The sequence below is a fragment of the Carcharodon carcharias genome, chromosome 20, assembly GCF_017639515.1.
Source record: "Carcharodon carcharias isolate sCarCar2 chromosome 20, sCarCar2.pri, whole genome shotgun sequence".
Lineage (NCBI taxonomy): Eukaryota > Metazoa > Chordata > Chondrichthyes > Lamniformes > Lamnidae > Carcharodon > Carcharodon carcharias.
In genome coordinates, this window is record NC_054486.1 from 35,231,682 (window position 1) to 35,257,886 (window position 26,205).

Genomic DNA, 26,205 nt, shown 5'->3' on the forward strand with positions numbered 1-26,205 from the left:
GGTTCTGGTACCTTATCTATTTTTAAAAAAGATAGCCTTTCCAATACCTTCCTCTCGATTGTAAGTTCTTCTAGTGTACCAGTTACCTCCTCTCTCACCTCAGCCTAGGTAGCAAGTTCTTCCATTGTAAAGATAGATGCAAAGTACTTGTTCAACACATGCGCTATTTCTCTAGCCTTCACATGCAAGTCCCCTTTTTTGTCCCTAATTGACCCTACTTCTTTTACCAACCTTTATTATTTACATACTTATAAAAGACCATGGGATTCCCTATTAAGTTCGCTGCCAGCCATTTTTCATGCTTCTCCTTGCTTTTCTTATTAGTTTCTTCACTTCCCCTCTGACCTTTCTATATACAGCCTAATTCTCCATTGTATTTTCTACCTGACATCTGTCGTAGGTGCACTTCTTCCTTTTCATCTTTACCTCTATCTCTTGTCATCCAGGGTGCTCTGGATTTATTTGTCCTACCTTTCTACTTCAAGGGAATATACCTTGACATTTCCAGCAATACTATTTATTTGAAGGTGGCCCATTGTTCAGCCACCATCTTTTCTGCCAACATTTGATTCCAACTCACTCAACTCAGGTGTATTTCTATCCCATTGAAGTTGGCTTTCCCCCAATTAATTGTTCCTGCTCTGGATTGTTCCCTGTCCTCTTCCATGATTAACCTAAACTTTATGATACAATGGTCACTGTCTCCTGGAGACTCTCCCACTGATATTTGATCCACTTGGGCCAACTCATTCCCCAGAACCAGGTCCAAAATGCATGTCCTCTCGTTGGAAACATACTGCTGTGGAAAATTATCTTGAATACATTCCAGGAACTCTTGTTCCTTTGTACTATTCCTAACCCATTCTATATTTGGATAATTGAAGTCCCCCTTTATGATTACTCTATAATTCTTGCATCTCTCCATAATTTCTTTGCAAATTTGTTTCTCCACATCCCTTCCACTAGTTGGTGGTCAATATACTACACCAATCAATGTTTTTGCACTTCATTCCTTACCTCTAGCCAGAGAGATTCTGTCCTTGACCCCTCTGGAACATCCTCTCTCTCCACTGCCATCTTTAATCAATATTGCCACGCTCTCCTGCCCTTGTCTTCCTTTCCCATCTCTCCTAAACACCTTGAACTCAGGAATATTTAATGCCTAGTTTAGCCATTCATTGAGCCAGGTCTCTGTTATAACAATAAGATCATAGTTCCATTGTGAACCTGTGCCAGTAGTTCACCAATCTTATTAACCACACTCCTCGCATGCACACACATGCACATCAGTCCTGATTTAGGCTTTTTTACTTTCTCCCCTATTCTGACCCCATCTAATGACCTACTATTGCCTACTCTAATTCTATCAAACTCTCCAAGTATTCTATCTACCTTGATACTACTCTCTGATATATCCTCGTTATCAGTTGATACTTCACTACTTCCCACTGCCAGTTTTCCTCCTCTGCACTCTGAATATCCCCTCAGGTTCCCATCCCCCTGCCAGTCTAGTTTAAACTCTCCACAGCAGCACTAGCAAACCTCCCCACGCAAGGACATTCACCTCAGACCTGTTAAGGTGTAACCTGTCCTTCTTGTACAGGTTCCACCTGCCCTAGAACTGATCCCAATGCCTCAGAAATCTAAAGCCCTCCCTCACACTCCATTTCTCCAGCTACATGTTGAATTCTCAATCTTCCTAATCTTATGCTCACTAGGATGTCGCACTGGGAGTAATCCTGAGATTACTGCTCTTGAGATCCAGCTTTTTAATTCCTTTCTAACTCCCTAAAATCTGCTTTCAGGACCTCATCCATTTTCTTACCTTTGTCATTGGTCCCAATGTGGACCGTGACCTCTGGCTGTTCACCCTCACTCAAAATAATGTCCTGCAGCCACCATCTGACATCTTTGACCCTGGCACCAGGGAGGCAACATACTATCCTGGATTCACATTTATGGCTGCTGAAACGCCTGTCTGCTCCCCCTAACTATGGAATCCCCGACTACAGTAGAACTTCCGCTTTTCCTCCTCCTCTCCTGTGCAGCTGAGCCACCCATGGTGCCACGAACTTGCCTCTTGCTACAGTCTTCTAAGGAACTATCTCACTCACCAGTATCCAAAATGGAAAAGTGGTTAGAGAGCAGGATAGCCTCAGGGGATTCCTGTATTTCCTGCTTGTTTCTCCTAGATACTCTGGTGGTCACCCATTGCCTCTCTGCCTGTGTATTTCTTAGCTGTGGTGTGACCATCTCTCTAAATGCGCTATCCACATAATCCTCAGCCTCGCGGATGCGCCAGAGTGACTCTAGCCTCATTTCAAGCTCTGCAACTCGGAGCTCAAGTTTCTGCAGCTAGTGACACTTTCTGCAGATGTAGTCATGCACGACTTCCCACGTTCCACAAGATATACATTCCACATGACCAATCTGCACTCATGTACCTTAAACTTTATGTAAAACGTTTACTACAGTTTTTATTTACGAATTGATTCTAATTTACTAAATTATTTAAATTATTTTCTTAATGAAATTGGAATAAATCCTCTGTATACTACAACTTCCTGTGTTTATTAAATGCTAGTACCACCCACAATTGCAACTAAAAGTTATACGTTTCTTAATTACATGAGAATGTGTTTTAGGTAATTATTACCATTTAATTTTAATTTTTTTTATTTTAAAGTTTTACTTCTTTTTATTTATAGATCTACCTTAACTCCTGTATTCTAAACTGGCTTTTAACACACTGTCCCTTACACCAAGCACTTACCAGCTAATCAACTTACCAGTTTCCTGTGATGTCAGAGTTGCTTTTCCCACTCAGTTTCTTCAGAAGCTGAAATGCTCCGGCTCCTGACTGCCTCTGCTCCGCTCCCAGGTTGGAAAGGCTGTACTCCGATCCCCAGGCTCTATTCATGCTGTTCCCGGTTTCTATCAGGATTCAAACCCTATATACACTAAAACACTGATAGTATTGTATGTTGTAGCATACAGGCAGATAAGGCATCTTATGCATGAAGAGCCCATAGCTGTGCAACGACAGCTTTTTGAAAAAATGTATAGCTCTGCTAATGGCACATAGTGCATCAATTTCTTATCTTATTCAAGCATATAAGATAACAAGGGAACTTGATAGGATAGATACCAGGAGGTTGTTTTCACTTCTAGGGAAGACTAGAACCAGGGACACAGTTTAAGAATCAGAGGTATCCCTTTTAAGATGGAGATGAGGAGTTTTTTTTCTCTCAGAGGGTCATTAGTGTGTGGAATTCTCTTCCCCAGAAAGCAGTGGAGGCTGGGTCATTGAGTTTATTCAAGTCAACTTAGGCAATTTTTGATAGACAAGGGGGTCAAGGGTTATGGAGGACAGACAGTGGGGTTGAGACCACAGCCATGATCTAATTGAAAGGCAATGCAGGCTCAAAGGGCTGAATGGTCTACTCCTGCTCCTAATCCTATGTTCCTACATTCCTTAGATGGCTGCAGGTTGTGTCTCTTCAACTAGACAGCATCTCCCTCCTGCATCCAGCTGTGGAAGTTTGCAAAGCCACACAGCCTCTTCTTTCTGCTGACCACACAAAAACTGCTCCCGGTGTGCGATATTATTGATTTGTAGGGAAGCTTGTAGCCTGATCTCAAAAATGGCTTCCTCGGCATTCTTCCCCATGGCGATGTGAGACACCCAAGCTGGCACGCCAACCATCCACACCATACTGACACAGTCACAACTGAGCTTGACTGGTCATGTAGCCAGAATATCTGACACTTGCTTACCAAAGAGAATCTTCTATGGAGAGCTTGAGTCTGGGGTGTGCTTTCATGGTGGGTCAATGGGTGCACCACAAGGACATTCTGGAGGCTTTGCTCAGGAGTTTTGAATATTAACCCTGATTCGTACGAGAAACTCGCCCAGATCACGAGTGCAGCCTCCTTTGAAAACAAGCTCATATCAGAGGCAGAGAGAAAATGCATGGAAAGGAAATCCAAAGCCAGCAACTTGTCCAAAACTTAACCGTCTGTGGTATCCTGTCCTATCTGCAGCAGAACATTCCAGGCACAGATCTTTGGAGTCACCTATGTACCCACCAGAACCCTACCAAACCCACCAGATGTTGAACATGGTCATCCTTGCCTCAAAGGATGAATAGCACCAAAGTGGATAATTTCACACTTCCCACATTATTCTCCATTTGACACCTTCTTGCTCACTTCACAAATCTATATCTCTGTGCAGTTCCTTTGCAACCTTCATAAGAACTAGGAGCAGGAGTAGGCAATTCAGCCCCTCGAGCCTGCCCCGCCATTCAATACGATCATGGCTGATCTCATTTCGGCCTCAACTATTCCAATTTCCCATCCTCTCCCCATTACGTTTCAACCTGTTACTAATTAAAAATCATGAATGCATACATCCCCGCCTAGCTTTGTATTGTCATAAAACTTGGATATGTTACACGCAGTCCCCTCATATACGCCATTAATATAGATTATAAATAGCTGAGGCCCCAGCACTGATCCTTGCAGTTCTTCACTATTAATAGCCTGCCAACCTGAAATTGACTTATTTATTCCTACTCATTGTTTTGTATTCATTAACCATTTCTCAATCTGTGCTCATATATTATCCCCATCTCCATGAGTCTTCATTGTGTGCAACAACTTCTTGTGTGGCATCTTACTGAAAGCATTCTGAAATAAACTACATTATAGCCACAAAAAACAAGACAATTTCCCTTTCACAAATCTGTGTTAACTCTGCCTAATCATATTAGAATTTTCTAAATGCCCTATTACCATATCCCTAAAGATAAATTCTAACAATTCCCTACTACTGTCAGGCAAACTGGTCTTTAGTTTCCTATCTTCTCTTTCACTCCTTTCTTGAATTTACATTTGCTGCCCCCAAAACCATGGAGGCCATTTGAGAATCTAGAGAATTCTGAAAGATCAAAACCAGCACATCCATCATCTCTGCAGCCACCTCCCTAGGACGTGGACCATTAGGTCCAGGAAATTTGTTGGCTTTCAGTTCCATTAATTATTCCAGTACTTTTCCCGCATAATTTTAATTAAAATTCCTCATTTCCACTAGACTTTTGGTTCCCACAATTTCCAGAATGTTATTTGTGTATTCTACTGTGAAGACAGATGCAAAATATTTTTTTAATATCACTGCTATTTCCTTATTCCCCACCTGGGACTTGTGTTTATTTTCACTACTCTCTTCCTTTTTACATACTTGTGGAATGTCTAACAATCGATTTTTTAACATTTCTTCCAGGTTTACTCTCATATTCTATTTTCTCTCTTCAAATCAATTTCTCAGTCATCCTTTGCTGAATTCTAAAACCCTCCCAATATCCAGACTTTCTATTCTCCTGGGCAATATTGTAAGCCTAGTCTTTTAATCCAACTTATCTTGTTTGCTATGGTTAGCCAACTTTTCGCCAGGTTTTTATTCCTCAAGTGGCTGTATATTCATAGTGAATTACAAATTATTTCTTCAAATGTTTGCCATTGCCTATCAACTGTTATATCTTTTAACTTAATTTTCCAACCTACCTCGGTCAATTTACCCATCATGTCTACATGTTTTGTTTACATTGAAGACATACACTACAAACAAGACAGCAGTGTACTGAATCACTTAACAGGAGATTCAAATATTCCTGCAAACTTTCTAGTGCATTTATGTTGTATCTTCTCCATGGTTCTAATATCCATCATGTAAATGCACCTACAAAACTACAAACAACACTCCAATTGTGACTGAACTGGTGTCCTTCCTCACTGTGGTTTCAAAGTCAACAGTTGCACCTACCATAATGTAATGAGGAGCCAGGAGGATGAATGAGGCCATAATATCAAAAGGGAGGAGGTTTATCTCTTCCACTGCAAAGTCGTGACCTTTAACTGTAAGTCTTCCAGCTATGTCCTGAAAACAGAAAGTGAAGTGGTTTGGTGTGTGCACGGAATATTGTGTGTGAGCGATTCACCAAGCCATGGCTCGATGCCATTTCAATTAAAGGAATGTAAAGGATCCCAGCACTAGATTTAGCAAAGAGACCAAAGTCCTGCTCAAGCTTGACTGGGAAGAAGTCGGGAGCAAAGTTATGTGCCTCTTGCTGGTCGGGTACAATGTCTTGGGTCTGGTCTCAAGCCACCTGACCACTCAACACGCTTGTACAGGCCAATCATTAACCATTGGCATTGCTGTCCTGCATGTTACCCTCCTCCAAATACAGAGATAGGTCTTGCCAGATCAACAAGGGGCTGGTGACTCTGCATCAATCGAGTATGTGCAGATTGTTCAATGTGGAAAATGGGACTCAATTACAGATTGGATTTTAACAGAAGGGTTTCAACAATGCAAAAGGGTCACATTTGTTGATTAGATATTGGCCAAGTTAGTATTAGACAAAGACCTGGAGATTTTGGCTCATAACAGTAGCATCACCCCTTCAAAAACACTCAGTAACAAAATCACAGCTGTTCAGTGAATGTTATGCTTTTGACATTTTATCACTCTATCCTTAACTGAAAGTGCTCACTCCTGTTAGGGTACTGTCCATGGATGGCAGGCACTTTCTGTTATTGCCATTCTTCATATGGGAGCTAAGATATTTTTGTGGACGGACAATTCAAGCACAATTCTCTGTGGCTGATCTATCAATATATAGCATTACTGTGTATATGACCCTGGAGTTATTTCAGTACAGCATTCTAACCACCGGGTTCAATGCTTTCTAATTTCTCTCGTGACACAAGATCAGAGCTACTTTATTTCTCAAAAGATCTGCAGTAATTTGTAATTAATTAACAGTAAATTCAATGGCCAGTGCATGCTGTGGAATCATATCAATGCCCCAGCCACACGTAAAGGAATTTTCTGTCTCCATGGCTTTGCGATTGTTAGAAGACTTGTATTTCTATAGCATCCTTCGTAACTTAAGTATATTCCAAAGTGCTAAGGGCTGTTGTAATGTAGGAACCATGGCAGCTAATTTGTACACAGCAAGATGCCACAAACAGCAATGTGATTATGACTAGTTAACATGTTTCTAGAGTCACTCCACTAGTTACAGCTTGCCAACCCAAAAAAGACCCATTTATCCATACTCTCTGCTTCCTGTTAGCCAACCAATCCTTATCCATGTTAATATGTTACCACCCCTCCCACCAGCCCCCTCAACCCCCTGACACGATGAACTCTTATTTTGTGTAGTAACCTTTGATGTGACACCTTATGAAATATTTTTTGGAATCAAAGTACACCATATCTACAGATTCCCCTTTATCTACCTTGCTTGTTATTTCCTCAAAGAACTCTAATAAATAGTAAACTCTGACCTCCTGTTATTCAGCATTGACACAAGGCAATCTTTCCTTTGTAACTATTGACACAGTGGTCTGTCATTAGGGTAAACTATACAGCTAAGTAGCCTTTTAGCAATGAAGAATAATGTCAGTTTCACAATGACATTGGTGTCAGCCCTGCTGAGCGGTAGCACTCCCGCCTTTGAATCATAAGGTTATGGGTTCAAGTCTCGCTCTAGGACTTCAGCACATAATCCAGGCTGACACTCCCGGTGCAGTACTGAGGGAGTGCTGCACGGTCATCTTCTGATAAGGTGTTAAACTAAGACCACATCTGCCCGCTCAGCTGGATGTAAAAGATCCCATGGCACCAAGGTCCCAAAGATATTTTACCAGTACATTAAGAGCAAGAAAGTAACTAAGGAAAGGGTAGGGCCTATCAGAGATGTATATGGTAACTTGTGCGTTGATGCTGAAGATGTGGGCAGGATTCTCAAATGAGTACTTTGTCTCTGTCTTCACTAAGGAGGGGGATGATGCTGACATAGTTAAAGAGGAAGAGTGTGAAATATTAAGATATAATAAGCATAACGAAAGAGCAAAACTGGAGGGACCAACATCTTTGAAGGTGGATAAATCAGCAGGGCCAGATGGATTATATCCTGGGCTGTTAAAGGAAGCCAGGGAGGAAATATTGGATACTCTGACAATCATTTTCCAATCCTCAGGCAATGTACCAAAGGGTTGGAGGTCTGTGAATAATGTACCATTATTTAAAATAGGTGCGAGGGATAAGCCAGAAAATTACAGGCCAGACAGTCTGACTTTGGTGGTGGGCAAATTATTGGAAACAATTCTGAGACACAGGATGAACTGTTACTTAGAAATGCATGGATTGATTAGGAATAGTCAGCATGGTTTTGTTAGGGGAAGATCGTGTCTTACTAACTCAATCGATTTTTTTGAGGAAGTAACAAGGAGGATTGATGAGGGTAGTGCAGTGGATATTGTCTACATGGATTTTAGTAAGGCATTTGACAAGGTCCCACATGGCAGACTGTCAGAAGAGTGAGATCCCATGGCATACAGGGGAAGGTGGTGAGTTCGATCCAAAATTGGCTCAGTGACAGGAAACAAACAGTAATGGTCAATGGATGTTTTTGTGAATGGAAAACAGTTTCCAGTGGCATTCCACAGAGTTCAGTGTTGCGGCCCTTGCTGTTTGTCGTATATATTAATGATTTGGATTTACAAGTGGAAGGCATGATTGGGAAATTTGCAGATGACACAAAAATTGGCTGTGTAGTTGATAATGAAGAAGACAGCTGCTGTCTCCAGAATGATATCAATGGTTTGGTTGAGTGGGCAGAAAAGTGGTAAATGGAATTCAATTCAGAAATGTGTGAGGTAATGCAATTGGGGAGGGCAAACAAAGCATGGGAATATTCAAAAAATGGGAGGATACAGAGATAGGTAGAGGAAGTGAGAGATTTTGGAGCACATGCCCACAGGTCTCTAAAGGTGACAGGACAGGTGGATAAGATGGTTAAAAAAAGCACATGGAATGCTTTCCTTTATTGGATGAGATATTGAATGTAAAAGCAGGAATGTAATGATGAAATTGTATAAAATGCTGGTTAGGCCACAGCTGGAATTGTGTGTGCAGTTTTAGTCACCACATCACATGAAGGACATAATTGCTCTGGAGAGGGTTCAGAGGAGACTTACAAGAATGTTGCCAGAGCTTGAAAATTGCAGCTATGAAGAAAGATTGGATAGGCTAGGGTCGTTTTCCTCAGAACATAGCAGGCTGAGCGGTGAGCAAATTGAAGCGTACAAAATTACGAAGGGCCTAGATAAGGTAGACAGGAAAGACCTTAATCCTAGTTAAGGGGTCAATTACTAGGGCCATAGATTTAAGGCGATTGGTAAAAGGATTAGACGGGATATGAGGAAAAGCTTTCTCGCCCAAAAGATGGTGGGTGGCTGGAATTCACTGTCTAAATTGGTGATTGAGGCTGAGACACACAACTCATTTAAAAAGGTACCTGGGATCTGCAGCTGAAATGCTGTAAACTGGAAAACTATAGACCAGGTGCTGGAAGTGGGTTAAAATGAGCAGCTAGTTTCTTTTTCTCTTTTCTTTGGCTAGCACAGACTTGATGGACTGAATGGCCTCTTCCTGCACCGCAACTTTTCTATGATTCTATTTTAAAGAAAAGCAAGGGAGTAATCCCCAAGATCCCAGTCAATATTATTTTGCTCAATCATCATCACAAAAACAAATGATCTGGTAATTATCATATTGCCATTTGTGGGACCTTGCTGTACACAAATTGGCTGCTGCGTTTCCTTCATTACAATAGTGACTACACTTCAAAAGTACTTTGTAGGCTGTAAAGTGTTTGATTATTAAGATATGGTTAACTGGCTGAGACTCTACATTTTCAGAAAGCTTAGACTTAGCGGTGATCTGATTGAAACAACAACATCTTGCATTTATGTAGTGTTTTAACATAGTAAAACGGCCCAAGGCACTTCCTAGGAACATTATCAAACAAAATATGAAACCAAAATACAAGGAGATATTGGGACAGAGGTGACAAAAATGTGATCAAAGAGGTAGATTTTAGGGAATGACTTTCAGGAGGATTGAGAGGTAAAGAGGGATTTTCAGTGCTTAAGGCCTTGGGAGCCGAAGGCATGACCACCAATTGTGGAACGATTAAAATCGAGCTTGTGCAAGAAGCCTGAATTGGAGGAGCACACTGATTTCAGAGGGTTGTAGGGTTGAGGGAGGCTACAGACTTAGGGATGATGAGTCCGTGGAGGGATTTGAAAACAAGGATGAAAATTTTAAACTCAAAGCTTTGCTGGATTGGAAGCCAGAGCAGATGAGTGAGCACAGGGGTGAAAGAGACTTGCTGTGAGTTAGGATACAAGATCTCTTTGCTTAACGTCATCCCCCACAGCATTGTTTCGCATTAACATCGATCTCCAATTTATACCCTGCACTCGTGTTGCATTGTTACTGATTCACATTAATGTCACTGTATGCCTGGATGCTCCCAGGTCAAGGCTGTGAGAGCTGGGTCTTGGGTGAAGTGGGGAGCAATCAATTACTGGACAGGTGGAGTATGTGCTGCACCATTTTGTGAACTGCACAAAACAACAGTTCCCTCCTGTCACCATCTTGATTGTCTGGAATGTTTGTGGTGTTATTTGTTAATATTACCCAAAAATCCATTCATAATTAGCCAAAAAAGATAGCCAGTGATTATGAAGCGCTTTCTGCTGAGAAAGCGCAGAAAGCAATATAGAGATTTGTCGAATCTTTTCTCTCCTCGAATCTCTTAGGGTGACTGAACAGATATTGGCAGTGACTTCCTCCATGATCAAATGTCCTGCTGCAAATAAAAATGACAATTTTTGCAGAGCAACAATAGAGTGGCTGGTGCTTCTGGAACTCTATCTGCATACATCAAAAAGGGGAGGAGGGAAGAGGGGAAATTACATGGGAGGGAGGAAGGAAGAGAATGTAAATAAATCTTTTAAGGATCTTGTGAACTGATAATTGTTTTAGCCAAACTATCCAACAACAAACTTATTCATACAGGGACTTGATGCAAACAGTCTCACAAAACGCATACCAGTGAGAAAGGTATGCATCATGTTACCTGTGCTCTGACTTCAATGTAGTGTATTCCTTTGCTGTAATCCTCGGCCCTCCAGACTATCGAGAAGAGTGGGCCTCCGATGTGGACCGCATTGCCTAAAGCGATACCATCAATACTGATTAAGACCGAAGTGATTTGTGATGGGGAGAAGGCTAGAACCCTAATGAAGAAATATGAACCATGTTACCAGAGGTAACTGAAGTACAAAACCTGATTAAATTCCTCAGTTGATAATTCTGTATTTATATATTCACTTAATCTATCTATATCCCTTTGTAGACTCTTTGTGTCCTCACAACTTGCTTTCCTAGCTATCTTTGTATCATCAGCAAATTTAGCTACAATACAGTCTGTCATTAATTTGGATTATAAAGAGTTTAGGTACCAGCATGAATCCCTGTGGTACTCCACTTGTTACAGTTTGCCAAGCTGAAAATGACTCATTTATCCAGACTGGAGAAAAGAGCGTATCACTCAACCAATATTAGTAAAAACAGATTATCTGGCCATTATTGCAGTCCTGTTTGTGGGAATTTGCTGTGCACAAATTTGCTGTTGTATTTCCTACATTACAACAGTGACCCAATTTCAAAAGTATGTAAAACAAAAATACCTGGAAAAACTCAGCAGGTCTGACAGCATCTGCGGAGAGGAACACAGTTAACGTTTCGAGTCCGTATGACTCTTCAACAGTTCTGTTGAAGAGTCATACAGACGCAAAACATTAACTGTGCTCCTCTCCGCAGATGCTGTCAGACCTGCTGAGCTTTTCCAGGTATTTTTGTTTTTGTTTTGGATTTCCAGCATCTGCAGTTTTTTGCTTTTATCTTAGTGTTCAAAAGTATGTAGTTGACTGTAAAGTGGTTTGGGACATCCTGGGGTTATGAAAGACACTGCATAAATACAACTTCTTTCTTAGCACAGTACCGGTTCATTTCTGAGGGAGCACTGCACTATAAGAAGTGATCCTGAATCCAAGGTCCCAGCTGGCTATTTTAAGTGAAATGTTAAGGTCCCTGCCACCATATTGAGAAGAATAGCGAGTTCTCCTGGTATCTGGGGCATCACTTTCCTTCAAATCAACACCACGTAAAACAAATTAACTGGCATCTAATTGGAACTTACTTAATTGGCTGTAAAGTACTTTGGATGTTGTGAAGTCTATATAAATACAAGCACTTTTAAAAAAAATGATAAAACAGCATGTGCTCTACCTCCAATGAAAATTGAAAATGGAACCTTTATAACTGCTCAATTGAGGATCTGCCATGGAAATGAGCATATGCTGCATTATTCCATGGGTAATCCCATTATCATTGAATACTCTGTATCCTACAAAGAAAATGCCATCAAACTACTGTCTGAATGCTGCATTTGAGTGTCAGCCAAGATTAGGTGTTCAAAATATGGCCTTGGATTTGAACTGTAACCTTTTGCCCCCCAAGTGTGTTTGCTCCTAACTGGGTCCTTGCAATCCAGTTTCATGTACACCAAGCAGCCAAAACACACCGCTTTAGATTAGACAAAAGTGAGTGGTTTCAGTTCAACAAAGTGATGAGACTAAGAACCGCCACCATTCGAATGAGAGAGATGATAGAACAAGCTGATGAAAGTACTCACGCAGATACAGGAATGCAATGATTATGGACGAGTAATCCAAAGGTTTTGAGATTTAAACCCACCATGGCAAGTTGGTATAACTGATTTTAACAAATATGGCTCAACAGGTTAACCCATATTCTTCAAGGCAGGGAACTTGCCCACCCAGCTACATGTGATTCAGCATGGGATGGAAAGGACAAGATCTTGTCTCAGGAATACAGGGGTTGACCCATCACATTGTAATTTTCCACAGGATATGTTTGTTGAATGCAAGCAAGGAATTGAAGGCATGATAAATCAAACAATGACCCTCTGTCATTCATCTTTCATGCTATTAAAATGGCTGTGAGCAGGACACAGAGGCTGCAGAGATATTGGCAGGCTAAGTGAGTGGGCGAACAAGGTGGTAGATGGAGTATAGTGTGGGGAAATGTGAGGTTATTCAATTTGGTAGCAAGAATAGAAAAGTAGAATAGTTTTCAAAAGATCTGAAACTTGTAAATGTTGCTGTTTAGAGCAACTTGGGTGTACTTGTACAAGGGACACACAGATTTAGCATGCAGGTACAACAAGCAATAAGAAAGGCAAGTAACAAGATGACCTTTATTGCAAGGGGATTGGAGTATAAGAATAAGGAAGTCTTGCTACAGTTGCATAGAACTTTGGTGAGACCACACCTGAAATACTGTGCCAGTTTTGGTCTCCATATCTAAGGAAGGATATATTTGCCTTGGAGGCAGTACAGCAAAGGTTCACTAGATTGGTCCCTGGGCTGAGAGGGTTGCTCAATGGTGAAAGGCTGAGTAAACTGGGTCTATATTCCGTGGAGTTTAGGAGAATAAAAGTGGTCTCACTGAAACGCACAAGATTCTGAAGGGGCTTGACCGGGTACACACAGAGGTTGTTCCTCCTGGCTGGGGAATCTAGAACATGGGAGCACAATCTCAGTATAACAGCCGATTGTTTAGGACTGATATGGGGAGGAATCTCTTCACTCAAATGGCTGTAGATCTTTGGAATTCTCTACCCAAGGGGGTTGTAGATGCTCCATCGTTGAATATATTTAAGGTCGAGATAGACAGATTTTTGGTCTTTCAGGGAATCAAGGGATATGAGGAGTGGATGGGAAAGTGGAGTTGAGACAGAAGATCAGCCATGATTGTATTCAATGTCAGAGCAGGCTCAAGGGGCTGTATGGTTTGCTCCTGTTTCTCATGTTCTTAAATATTTGACTATAGACTTATTCAGATAAAAAGGCAGCTAAAAGGAATGTATCTGAAAATAACAGAAAATACACTGGATCATACCGGATATGTGTAGAATGCTTGATTTTCCCCAGGGGCTCATGTCTTGGGCTACTGTATACAGCAGACTTTGGATTTGTGATGAGAACTACTGGCCACTTGTCAAACTTCAGGTCCACAAAGCTAAACAGATCGTGGTCAAATGCCACTAAACGGTATCTGCCAAGAGAAAAGCAACAAAGGCACACAACTTTTGTGAACAGGACAACACCATTCAGCTTAAATGAGTCCATATAAAAACTGGCTTCAGATGCGACCAGAAGATGGCTTTATCCTCTCCTCAAAAGCAATGACTAAGCTCTCCTGATGACCAGGTTTGGAGACAAGGCAGGTTCCTGTTTGATTAATGATCTATAGTGAATTAGCTGGTCACAATCAATTGCCATGCCTGGGTCATGGATTGGAGAGAGGATTGGTCTGATTCAATTCATGTGATCAAGTGCCTTTGTATCCTCCTCACTTTTCTGCTGCCTTCAGTGTTGCAACCACTCAATCCTCCATGGACACCTTTCCTCCACAGTCCATTTCTATAACTACTCGCTTCTGATATCACTTCTGCCTTCATTACAATCCTTCAAATAGATTCTCCTCCTGTACCCATACTCTTACCTTTGGTGGATATCAGAGTCTCATCTTTTCTACCCACCACCAACACCTTTCATTATTTACAAACTACCCCTCGCAATGATAGCCTGCAGCTTTACCAATCTGCCCTAATATTGTCGTATGTGCTTCGGTCTATAATTTTGCTTCATAACGTTCCTATGAAGCGCCTTGTAACATTTTATTAGATTAAAGGCTCACAAATGTAACTTGTACTTGTGTGGGGTTGGCTTTGAAGTGTATGCTGATGATAGTCCACTGTACCTTAGCCTTCAATCCTACAGATGTTGCAACATCTCCATCTGCTTATCCAACACTAAGACCTAGACAAGCCAAAGCTTGTTCTGGCTTTTAACCTGAAGCTGCCCTCCTTGGATTGACTCCTTCCCCCTCCCTGGTTGCCACCTCAGGATCAGGTCAAAGGTCATAAACCACTATGCACTGTTCAATCCCAAAGTCCACTTCCTCTTCACATTGAATCTGTTGCTTTCTTTCACCTCTAACACTGTGCACCCTCTCAGCCCACTTGCCAGATCTTCAAATAAGTCCATAACCTTGCCCCTTCTGACCCCCTCCACTCCAACCCTGAACACTTCTCATTCTCCACTCCATGATAGGCCTCCTGCAATCTGGAACTCACTCCCTCAGCATCTCTGCCTTGTCAACTACCTCAAGATTGTCCTCATTGTTCTCTTTCCTCCCCCTGTTAATCTTTACTTTTGCTGTGTCAACCCCAACTCTACCCACAGGTCTTCAACTCATTATTCACTGCTCTGTAAAGTGCTCTGAATTTTCTCTTCCTGTATATATTGAGAACAACAGAAATGCAAGTTGTTTTTGATCCCCCTGTTTGCCATTTAAGATAAGCTACTGGACATGTGAGACAGTACACTTGACCTCTGTGCCCTTGGGCTTGGGAACTAGAAAAATCAGACAGGTTGCCCATTTACAGGGACAGGGGAGGATGGGATCACCCCAGATATGAGGCTCCTGTGGTCAAACAGCCTGCTTGTACACGAAGCTTGGCCACTGTATCAAAAGGGGTCTAGCACCATTGGAACTATATCCCAGTGAGCATCGATACTAGTCAAGTCAACTGAACCTTACTCCTCCTAAGCTCCAAAATGCAATCTCGTCTTTGTGTCATCACTAAGTGAGAATCAGCTCCATGCACCAACTTCGACTCAAACTCATACTTTTGAAAAGGTCTTAGAATTGTGGGACTCTTTAATTCCCCTTAGGGTTTGTCTTTCAATTTACATTTATATAAATAACTATTCCCAGCTTCCTGATTCTTGACCGTTCTCCCCATGGCCAGGAGTGGGCCCATTGTCATGCATTCGACACCATTCAAAATGGCTGAAGTGCCATGCACAACAGTCCAGATTAGAGTCAGAAAATGGCTTGTCGCACGCCCAAAATGGACAGTGTAAACGCCATTGCATGTGACAGGCCCATGAGGGAAGCCAAAGACAATTCAGATTCTCAAATCGGAGGGCAAATTGATCAGACTGGTAGAGGCATATGGGGTTCATGGTTTTATAAGGGAATAGAATTCAAAAAGCAAGAAAGCTGTGTTAAACCTTTATAAATCATTGGTAAGGCTCCAACGAGAATAGTGCAGACAATTTTGAGCAACACACTTTAGGAAAGGTGTCAATGCCCTAGAGAGGGGAGATTTACTAGAATGGTACCAGGGATACCCGTTTTTCCCAGAAATAACCAAGTCCCATTTTGAAAATTACTATAGACTCTGCTTCCATCATTCTGTCAAGCAATGCATTCCAGGTCACAACAGCGCTATTCATTTAAAAAAATTCTTATCTCCTCTCTGGTTCTTTTGCCAGTTATCTTAAATCTGAGACATGTTGGAGCTTTTCGTCTTGCAGTCATCAGGACACTTCGCAAGAATACCATTATAAGGGGAAAACAAAAATTTATTCTGTATGAGAAGAGTGCTAATTGGTTGGCAAGTGGACTCCTATTGGTAGAGGTGTTACCATGCCACAGGTGCAGAGGTGGTGAACGAGAGAGTCAGCCAGGGGGACAAGTGACCAGCAGGAGGGTCAGCAAGCTGGAGGGAGGGTTGGCCAGCAGGAGAGGCAGTGACAGCCAGGAGGGCCCGTGAGAAGTAGAGGTGGTGGCAGTCAGAAGTGGTCAGGGAGTCAGGGAGGTTGAGGAACTTAAGAGACTGCTCCAAAATGCTGATCGAGTCACGCATATCTACGTCAAACCCAGTGCAAAACAATGTTAACGTAAATCCACAATGCTAAATGTGAATACCATGCCCATTAAAAACACATTGTTAAACCAAAACTTCAAATGGGGCAACTTAAAGTGAGGACTTACTGTATAGATTTTAAGATGAGAAAAGACCAAGGCCAATTTTGCACATAGCAAACTCCCACAAACAGTGCTGGGATAATGACCAGGTTTTCTGTTTTTTGTGATGTTGATCAATGGATAAATATTGGCCAAGAACACCAGGGAGAACTCCCCTGCTATTCTTTGAAATAGTGCCGTGGGATCTTCTACATTCACCAGAATACTGAGAGAGGGACCTCAGTTTAAGGCATCTCTAACGGTACAGCACTCTCAGTACTGCACTGGAGTGTCAGCCTTCAATTTATGCTTAAGCCCTGGAGTTGGACTTGAACCTAGAACCTTATCACTTAGAGATAAGAGTACCAACTGAGCCATAGCTGACATACGTTCGATAATACAATGTAGAACACTACTCAGTGTCTTAACTGTTACACTACCAACTTAGGACATTCAACAATGAATTATGGTGCATGTCACAAGTTTCATGGTGAAAAAACCGTTCCAAAGCTTTTCTCATGCACTAGTGTATTTGTTATTTCAAAAGATACCAACTTCCGGTTGTCCATCCAGTCGGCTAGCTCCAATTCCAGTGTCCCTTGTGCATTTCTGCTGTGCAGAACAGGCATGAGACCACCCAGTGCATGTAAGTGTCCACACAGGTATGCGATAGCAGAGCTGTAAAGTATAGAAAAGTTCCATTTGCGAAGCACAAAATACAGATGTAGCTAGTTCCTCTCCTCTCACTCCTTAAAACTTGGTTGAATTTTTATCAGAACATAAGAACGAGATGTTCAGCCCCTCCAGTTTATTCTGCAATTCAGCTAGATCATGGCTAATCTGTATCTTAAATCAATTTACTTGCCTCAATTTTTCCCAAGTTGTTAATTGTTCTGTAACCCTTAGTATCAATACCTAATGAAAATCTGTCAACCTCAGCATTGAGATTTTCAAGTGACCTTAAGTCACAACAGCTTTTTGGGGAAACAGTATTAGATTGTCACTTCCCAGTAACATTTACATCACACTAGCGTGATGACTATCTCCAAAAAGAGAGAATCTAACCATATCCCATAGACATTCAATAGCATTGACATAGTTGAGTCTCCCAACAACGTGAGATTGAGAGTTCTGTGGCAAGCAACACACCACCCAACTGTCAGGAAGATATAATAATGTTATTAGAGTTTATTGGAAAATTGGGTGTGAGAGTGTGAGAGAGAGTGAGAGAGAGAAAGAGACTTAAATGGATTAAACGCAGTTGGTCTGAAGGCTTTGATGTTTTAAGAGATGAGCTAGGTTTGAAATGTTAAGTAGGTAAACATAGGTATAAAAGAACATTTCCATTTTTAAAATAAACCAGACTAGATTGATTTTAAGGGAGCAGTGAAAAGTGTCACAAATACAAAAATTGCTGGAAAAACTCAGCAGGTCTGACAGCATCTGTGGAGAGGAAGACAGAGTTAACGCTTCAAGTCTGTATGACTCTTCATAGAACTAAAGAGAAATAGAAATGTGGTGAAATGTAAGTTGTTTAAGAGGGGTTGGACAGGTGAAGCTGGATAGAGGGCCAGCGATAGGTGGAGGCAAAGGAGAGATTGCCAAAGATGTCATAAACAAAAGGTCAAAGGGGTGTTGACGGTGGTGATATTAGCTAAAGGATGTGCTAATGGTGACATTAAGGGTAGAAAGCAGGATGAGCAAGTGATAGATAGCCCTAGTGGGGATGGGGTGGGGATAGGGGATCGAAATAGGCTAAAGGGTGGTGATAAAACGATGGATGGAAATAAATTATAAAAATAATAGTTATAAGAAAAAAGGGGGATGAAGAAGGGATGAGGATGGAGGACAGAGGTCATGATATGAAATTGTTGAACTCAGTGTTAAGTCTGGAAGGCTGTAACGTGCCTAATCGGAAGATGAGGTGCTGTTCCTCCAGTTTGTGTTGAGCTTCACTGGAACAGTGTAGCAGGCCAAGAATGGACATGCGGGCATGAGACCAGGGCGGTGTGCTGAAATGGCAAGCATCAGGTAGGTCTGGGTCATGCTTGCAGACAGACTGAAGGTGTTCTGCAAAGTGGTTACCCAGTCTGCATTTGGTCTCTCCAATATAGAGGAGATTGCATTGGGAGCAGCAACTGCAGTAGACTAAATTGAGGGAAGTGCAAGTGAAATGCTGCTTCACTTGAAAGGAGTGTTTAGGCCCTTGGACTGTGAGGAGGGACAGGTGTTGCACCTTTTGCGATTGCATGGGAAGGTGCCGTGGGAGGGGATTGAGGTGTAAAGGGTGATGGAGGAGTGGACTAGGATGTCCCGGAGGGAACAGTCCCTACGGAATGCCGACAGGAGGGGCGAAGGGAAGATGTGTTTGGTGGTGGCATCATGCTGGAGTTGGCGGAAATGGCAGAGGATGATCCTTTGAATGCAGAGGCTGGTGGGGTGATAAGTGAGGATAAGGGATACCCTTTCATGGTTCTGGAAGGGAGAGAAAGGTGTGAGGGCGGATGCATGGGAGATGGGCCGGACACGGTTGAGGGCCCTGTCAACCACTGTGGGTGGAAAACCTCGGTTAAGGAAGAAGGAGGACATGTCAGAGGAACTGTTTTGGAAAGTGGCATCATCAGAACAGATGCGACGGAGGCAAAGGAACTGAGAGAGTGGGATGGAGTCCTTAAAGGAAGCAGGGTGTGAGGAGCTGTCGTTGAGGTAGCTGTGGGAGCCGGTGGGTTTGTAATGAACATTGGTGGATAGTCTATCACCAGAAATGGAGACAGAGAGGTCAAGGAAGGGAAGGGAAGTGTCAGTGATGGACCATGTGAAAGTGATGGAGGGGTGGAAATTGAAAGCAAAATTAATACATTTTTCCAGGTCCAGACGAGAACATAAAGCGGCACCAAAGCAGTCATCGATGTACCGGATAAAGAGTTGTGGGAGAGGGCCTGAGTAGGACTGGAACAAGGAATGTTCCACATACCCCATAAAGAGACAGGCATAACTGGGGCCCATGCGGGTACCCATGGCCACATCTTTTATTTGGAGGAAGTGAGACAAGTTTAAGGAGAAATTGTTCAGCCAGATGGAGGAGAGTGGTGGTGGATGGGGATTGTTCGGGCCTCTGCTCGAGGAAGAAGTGGAGAGCCCTCAGACCATCCTGGTGGGGGATGGAGGTGTAGAGAGATTGGACATCCTTGGTGAAGAGGAGGCTTAAACAGTTAAACAGCTTATATTTCACCACATTTCTATTTCTCTTTAGTTCTGATAAAGAGTCATACGGACTTGAAATGTTAACTTTGTTTTCCTCTCCGCAGATGCTGTCAGACCTGCTGAGTTTTTCCAGCAATTTTTGTTTTTGTTTCAGATTTCCAGCATCTGCAGTATTTTGCTTTTATCTTGGTGAAATGTGTCACCTAGCCAGGTGAAGTTCAGAAACAGTGTGATTACTTTTCCCAAAGATTACTGGTTAAAATTAGTACTGTGAGAGATTTTTGTCTGAAAGGTAAAGTCATAATGAAACAATGGGAATTTGCATCCAGTGGGGAAAATATGTATAAAGGAGCGAAGGCTGTGTGCAACGGTAGGTATTTTAAGATCTAACAAGTGTGAAAAGTCTTCAACATCTACGCCTCAAGCTGCTGTCTACAACGAATTAAAGTTAAGAAAACTCACTTTCAATTCTGCTGGTTCAAGGTATCATGTTTCTTTGCCTGGGTCTTTTAAAATCTAGGTGTCTTATTGTTGCCTTAACAAAAGTGTAACTGGGAGTTAGATTAATTAGAGGATTTAGAAGTTATCATAGTAGTAATTTGTAGACATGTATATGTGCTTAAAATCATTTCTTTTATGAATAAATGTTTAATCTAGTTTTGTAAAAACCTATAAGACTTGGTGGTCTTATTACTACTGAATTCAAGGCATGCATCCTGAAATTTATACAAATTGCAAAACAAGTTGTGGCAGTTGTTTCAAGTTTCTCTTTGGGATTTGAAGAACCCAGCATTTACTATCGGCTGTGCCATAACACCAACTCTCCAAAGCCTGACCACCATCTACAAGGTACAAGTCAGATATGTAATGGAATACTCTTTACTTGCCTTGATGAGTGCTGCTCCAACAACATGTATCACAATGTACCTCGTTGTTTGTGGGATCAGCACACATGGAGTTAAAACAGCTTTAATTCTGCTCAATGGGATGCTTCACAAAGCTGAAGGAAATGGAAATCCATTCATCTATGTCGTGAATGTCTGCAACTGGTTGTTTGGTCACTGTTTATAGTAATGAATTAATTAAAGACTTTAAGTGGACCACAACATCATGTTAGCAGAATCAATAAGAGAGATTGTGATGAGTGTATCTTCTTGGCTTCATGTTATCTGAAGTCAGCACTTTCTGTCTTTTGATGCATTGTAGTTTAGTGTTAGTTTGAGTAGAATGTGGGGATCAAAAGGTAGAATTGGTGTGAGTGTTTTGACTAAAGCGCTGTTTGCTGTTATCAGGCTGGAATTGTGAAGTGTAGTACCCAAGTTCATATGGTGTATCGTGAACTCAATACAAAAGAATTACATTAATGGAATTGTATTATATGACTTGACTGGGTGTTCATGTTGAATTGTGTAGCCTGAGCTTATTAAAGACAAAGATCTGATTCCACGGTTGTTACAACCGATGAGTGTTTAAAGTAACGAAAGAAAACAGAACAGGAAAGCAGTCCAACACTCAATACCAGCCTGCTTGATTAGCACCATATCATGCACTTAAACATTCATTGCCTTGGCCACAGATGAACAGTGGCTGCGATGTGAACCATCTACTAGATGCACTGCAACAATATGCCAAGACTCCTTCGGCAGAACTTTCCAAACCCATGATCACTACCACCCAGAAGGACAAGGGCAGCAAGTGATAGGAACACCACCACCTGCTGGCTCCCCTCCAAGTCACACACTATCCTGACTTCGAACTATATCTCCATTACTTCAATGTTGCTCGGTCAATATGCTGGAACTCTCTTCCTAATAGTACCATAGGTGTACCTACACCACGTGGACTCGTTTAAAATTTGTCGTTCATGGAATGTGGGCATCATTGGCTAAGTCAGCATTTATTGCCCATTCCGAACTGTCCTTGAAAGGTGGGGTGAGCTGCCTTCGTGACCCGCTGCAGTCCATGTGGTGTAGGTACACCCACAGTGCTGTTAGAGAGGGAGTTCCAGGATTTTGACCCAGTGACAGTGAAGGAACTGCGACACATTTCCACGTCAGGATGGTGAGTGGCTTGGAGGGGAACTTGCAGGTGGTGGTGTTTCCATTGTCATGAACAGAAGACAGGAAGGAAAATATATATATGTATCCATATCATCCTGTCTACTTTATAAACTCTTTACTTTTTTCAAAATGGACCAATGGCTAGTCTGATAAAATGGCCACAGCTGACCACATGCTCGTAGTTCTGGAAGATTCTAAGCTCACCTCATCATCCTCCTGGAATATGACTTGTATTGTATAAACATTCAGCCAGCCAATTGAAAGGATTCATAGATGATACATCTGCACCAGCCAGCCCTGGACAAAGGTAGAGCTGTTTGGGACTTCTCATCTCTAACATTGTACTAATGGTCCTTCAGTTACCTGCTCAAAACACAATTGGTTTTAACAAGGGCACCTTGTTAGCTGAATAGCTTGACCCGAAACCATCCTGTCACATGACGGAGACTTGAGCAGTTTGAATTCCTTTAATTATACAGCTTTTGAATTTTATCTTCAAGTTGTGATTTAACCTTCGAAGAGAACAGGACTCCAAGCTAGCCTTTGATTTCCATCTCTCTCGAAGCCTGATTTGCAGGAAGAAACCTGTATCTCACCTTCACAGTGAACTAATACCCAGGATACAAGAATATTTTGCTGCATCTTCAATGGACTCAACCTGCAACCAAGTTCCTAGGACGAAGACCAGGAGTTCTGCCAAACAAAGCCACCTGAAAGAACCTTCAACAGACCTTGACTTACTGGACTCTGGCCTTGCATTAAACCATAATTCTTATTTTTATTGTGGTCTTTGCCCTGAGCCCCTTTCTCTCCCTTATCCCTCTTTTATTGTATGAATGCAAACTCCTTCCTGAGTTTTGTGTGCGTGTGTAAAATAAACTACCCTTCTTATTTTACCTTATCTCAAGTTTGCTGTGGGTTTAATAATAGAGGATTGGATAACTCCAAAACTAAAGAGTTGGGGAAAATATACTATCTCTTATTAAGGGGGAAATCAAAAATACCTTTCTGTATACGGACAGGTGGTGAGTGGAAAAATCAGGGCTGTTTAAATTAATCCATCTCCTGTCCATAACACCATGCATCTGCTGCCCTTGTCCTTCTAGGTGGTAGAGGTCACAGGTTTGGAAGATGCTGTCGAAGGAGCCTTGGTGAGTTGCTGCAGTGCATCTTGTAGATGGTACACACTGCTGCCACTGTGCGTTGGTGGTGGAGGAAGTGGATGTTAAAGGTGGTGGATGCGGCACCAATCGAGAGGGCTGCTTTGTCCTGGGTGCTGTGCTTTTGAGCGTTGTTGGAGCTGCACCCATCCAGGCAAGTGGACATATTCCATTTTATTTCTTGTGCCTTGGAGATGGTGGACAGGCTTTGTGGAGCGAGGGGGTGAGTTAGTTACCTTGTCATCTCTGTCACCTGGTGCCATTCCTCTGTCTTCTACCTGTAATCCTGCACATTCTTCCTTTTCAGATCATAACCCAATTCCCTCTTGGATGCCTCGATTGAACCTGCCTCCACCACTCTCTCAGGCAGCACATTTCAGATCTTAATCACTTGCTGTGTGAAAAAGTTTCTTCTCATGTGTCCATAGCTTTAAGATAATTGGCAAAAGAAGCTATGGCTTCTGATTTTTGATCCTTCCACCAATGGGAACAGATTTTCCCTATCTACTCTGTCCAGAACGTTCATGATTTTGAACACCGCTATCAAATCTCCTCTCGACCTTCCCTTCTCCAAGGAAAACAGTCACAATTTCTGCAATCTAGCTACATAGCTGAAGTTCCACATCCCTGAAACAATTTTTGTGAATCTTTTCTGTGCTCTCTGTAATAGCTTTATATGCTTCCTAAAGTGTCGCGCCCAGAACTAGACACAACACTCTGGTTGAAGCCGAAGCAGTGTTTTATACAAGTTTAACATAATTTCCTTGTTCTTGTATTTTATGTCCCTATTGATAAAACCTAGGATGCTTTATTAACCGTTCTCTGTCACCTTTAATGATATATGCACATATGTACCAAGGTACCACTGCTCCTGCACCCCCATTAGAATTGTCCCCCTATTTTACATTGTGCCTCCATATTCTTCCTACTAAAATGAATTACTTTACACTTTTCTGTAATGAATTTCATCTGTCACTTGTCCATCTATTCCATCAACGTGTTTATATCTTTTTTAAAGTTCTACACTGAACTCCTCACGGTTCACAATGCTTCCAAGTTTCATATCATCCACAAATTTTCAAATTGTGCCCTGTACACCAAAGTCTAGGTCATTAACATATATCAGGAACAGCAGGGGACCCAACAGCAACCCCTGGGGGACTCACTACAACCTTCCTCTAGACCGAAAACATCTATTAACAACTACTCTGTTTTGTGTCACTCAGCCAATTATGTATCCAGGTTGCCACATCCATATTGTCCCTTTTATTCCATGAGCTGTAACTTTTCGCATAAGTCTGTCGTGAGGGACTGTATCAAATGCCTTTTGGAAGACCATGCACAAACCACATCAATAGCATTACCCTTATCAACCCTCTCGCTTACCTCAGCACTCAGCAAAAAACTCCAGCAAGTTATTTAAACTTAATTTGCCCTTAACAAGTGGTTAATGGCTTTCCTTAATTAACCCACATTTGTCCAAGTGACTATAATTTGGGACAAAATTAATTGTTTCTAGAGGTTTCCCCACCACTGAAGTTAAGCTGATTGGCTGGTAGTTGCTAGGCTTATCTTTACACCTTTTTTGAACAAGGATGTAATGTTTTCAAACCCCCAGGCATCTGGCACCACCCTTAAGTCTAAGAAAGGCTAGAAAATTATATCCAGTTTCCACTAACATCCCTCAGTATCCTTGGATGCATCTGATCCAGTCCTGGTGCCTTTAGCAACTTTAGGTGCAGACAGCCCATCCAATACCTCCTCTTTATCAATTTTAGATGCTTCAAGTATCTGAATTACCTGCTCTTTCATCAAGACCTGGGCAGCAGCATCCTCCTTGATTAAGATGATGCAAAGTATTCATTTACTACCTCAGCCATGCCCTCTGCCTCCATGCACAAATCCCCTTTTTGGTCCCTAAACAGCCACACTCCTCCTTTCACCACCCTTTTACTATTAATATGCCTATAGAAAACTTCAAGATTTCCTTTTATGTTCACTGCCAGTCTTTTTTCATACTCGCTCTTAGCTTCTCTTAATTGCTTTTACACTTCCCCTCTGAACCTTCGAGAGTCAGCCTGGTTCTTAATTGAACTAACCACAAGACATCTGTCATAAGCACACTTATTTTTCTTCATCTTAATCTTTATCTCTTTTGTTATCCAGGGAGCTTGGGATTTGTTTGCCCTACCTTTCCTCTTCATGGGAATATACCTTGACTGTGTCTGAACTCTCTCTTCTTTAAACGTAGCCCATTGTTCAGTTACCATTTTTTCTGCCAATCTTTGATTCCGGTTTGTCTAGCCTAGATCCATTCTTACCCAATTGAAGTTGGCTTTGCCCCAGTTAATTATTCTTACTCTGGATTGCTCTTTGTCCTTTTCCATATCTATCCTAAAACTTATGATTCAATGATCACTGTCCCCTAAATATTCTCCTACTGACACTTGATCCACTTGGTCCACCTCATTCCCAAGAACTAGATCTAGCAGAGCCTCCTTTCTCATTGAACTAGAAACATATCTCTGCAGAAAATTTTCCTGAACACACACTAGCAACTCTTGCTTCTCTCTGCCCTTTATACTACTACTATCCCAGTCTCAACTCACCTCTTCTACACTCAAAGGAATACAAACTTAATCAATGCAACCTGTCCTCATATTTTCACATAACTTGCAAATCCTGGGAACTGAAAACTGAAAAGCAGAAGAAGCTGGAAACATAACAGGCTTGTCAGCATTATGAGAGAGAAAAGATGGGGCACTAGGACCCTGACAAATGATCCCCATCGAAATGCAAATACCATAATTCCTCCTTCCAAAATGCTAACGCTCCTATTGGACTTGTCCAGTGATTTCCATTTTTATTTAAATGTAAGTCACAACACAGGAAGAGGACATCCAATGGAAACAGTTAAAAGCTGCATGGGTCCATGCAGTTGGATCCAAGGTAG

At 41.9% G+C, this 26,205-nt stretch overlaps 1 protein-coding gene across 4 annotated transcripts in view; it reads right to left on the minus strand.

The window, feature by feature from the left end:
* tmem62 (transmembrane protein 62) overlaps positions 1-26,205 on the minus strand; it is a 71,579-nt gene that overhangs the window by 13,307 nt on the left and 32,067 nt on the right. For 3 of the 4 annotated variants that reach the window (XM_041215209.1, XM_041215206.1, XM_041215207.1), the window contains 4 exons: positions 17,384-17,506; positions 13,907-14,062; positions 10,998-11,157; positions 5,825-5,938 (listed from right to left, as the gene is read on the minus strand). In XM_041215209.1, coding sequence (XP_041071143.1) covers positions 5,825-5,938; positions 10,998-11,157; positions 13,907-14,062; positions 17,384-17,506 — 553 coding nt within the window. Of the gene's footprint in view, positions 1-2,904; positions 2,935-5,824; positions 5,939-10,997; positions 11,158-13,906; positions 14,063-17,383; positions 17,507-26,205 lie in introns of those variants that run through there. The other variant, XM_041215208.1, reaches the window with a different exon arrangement.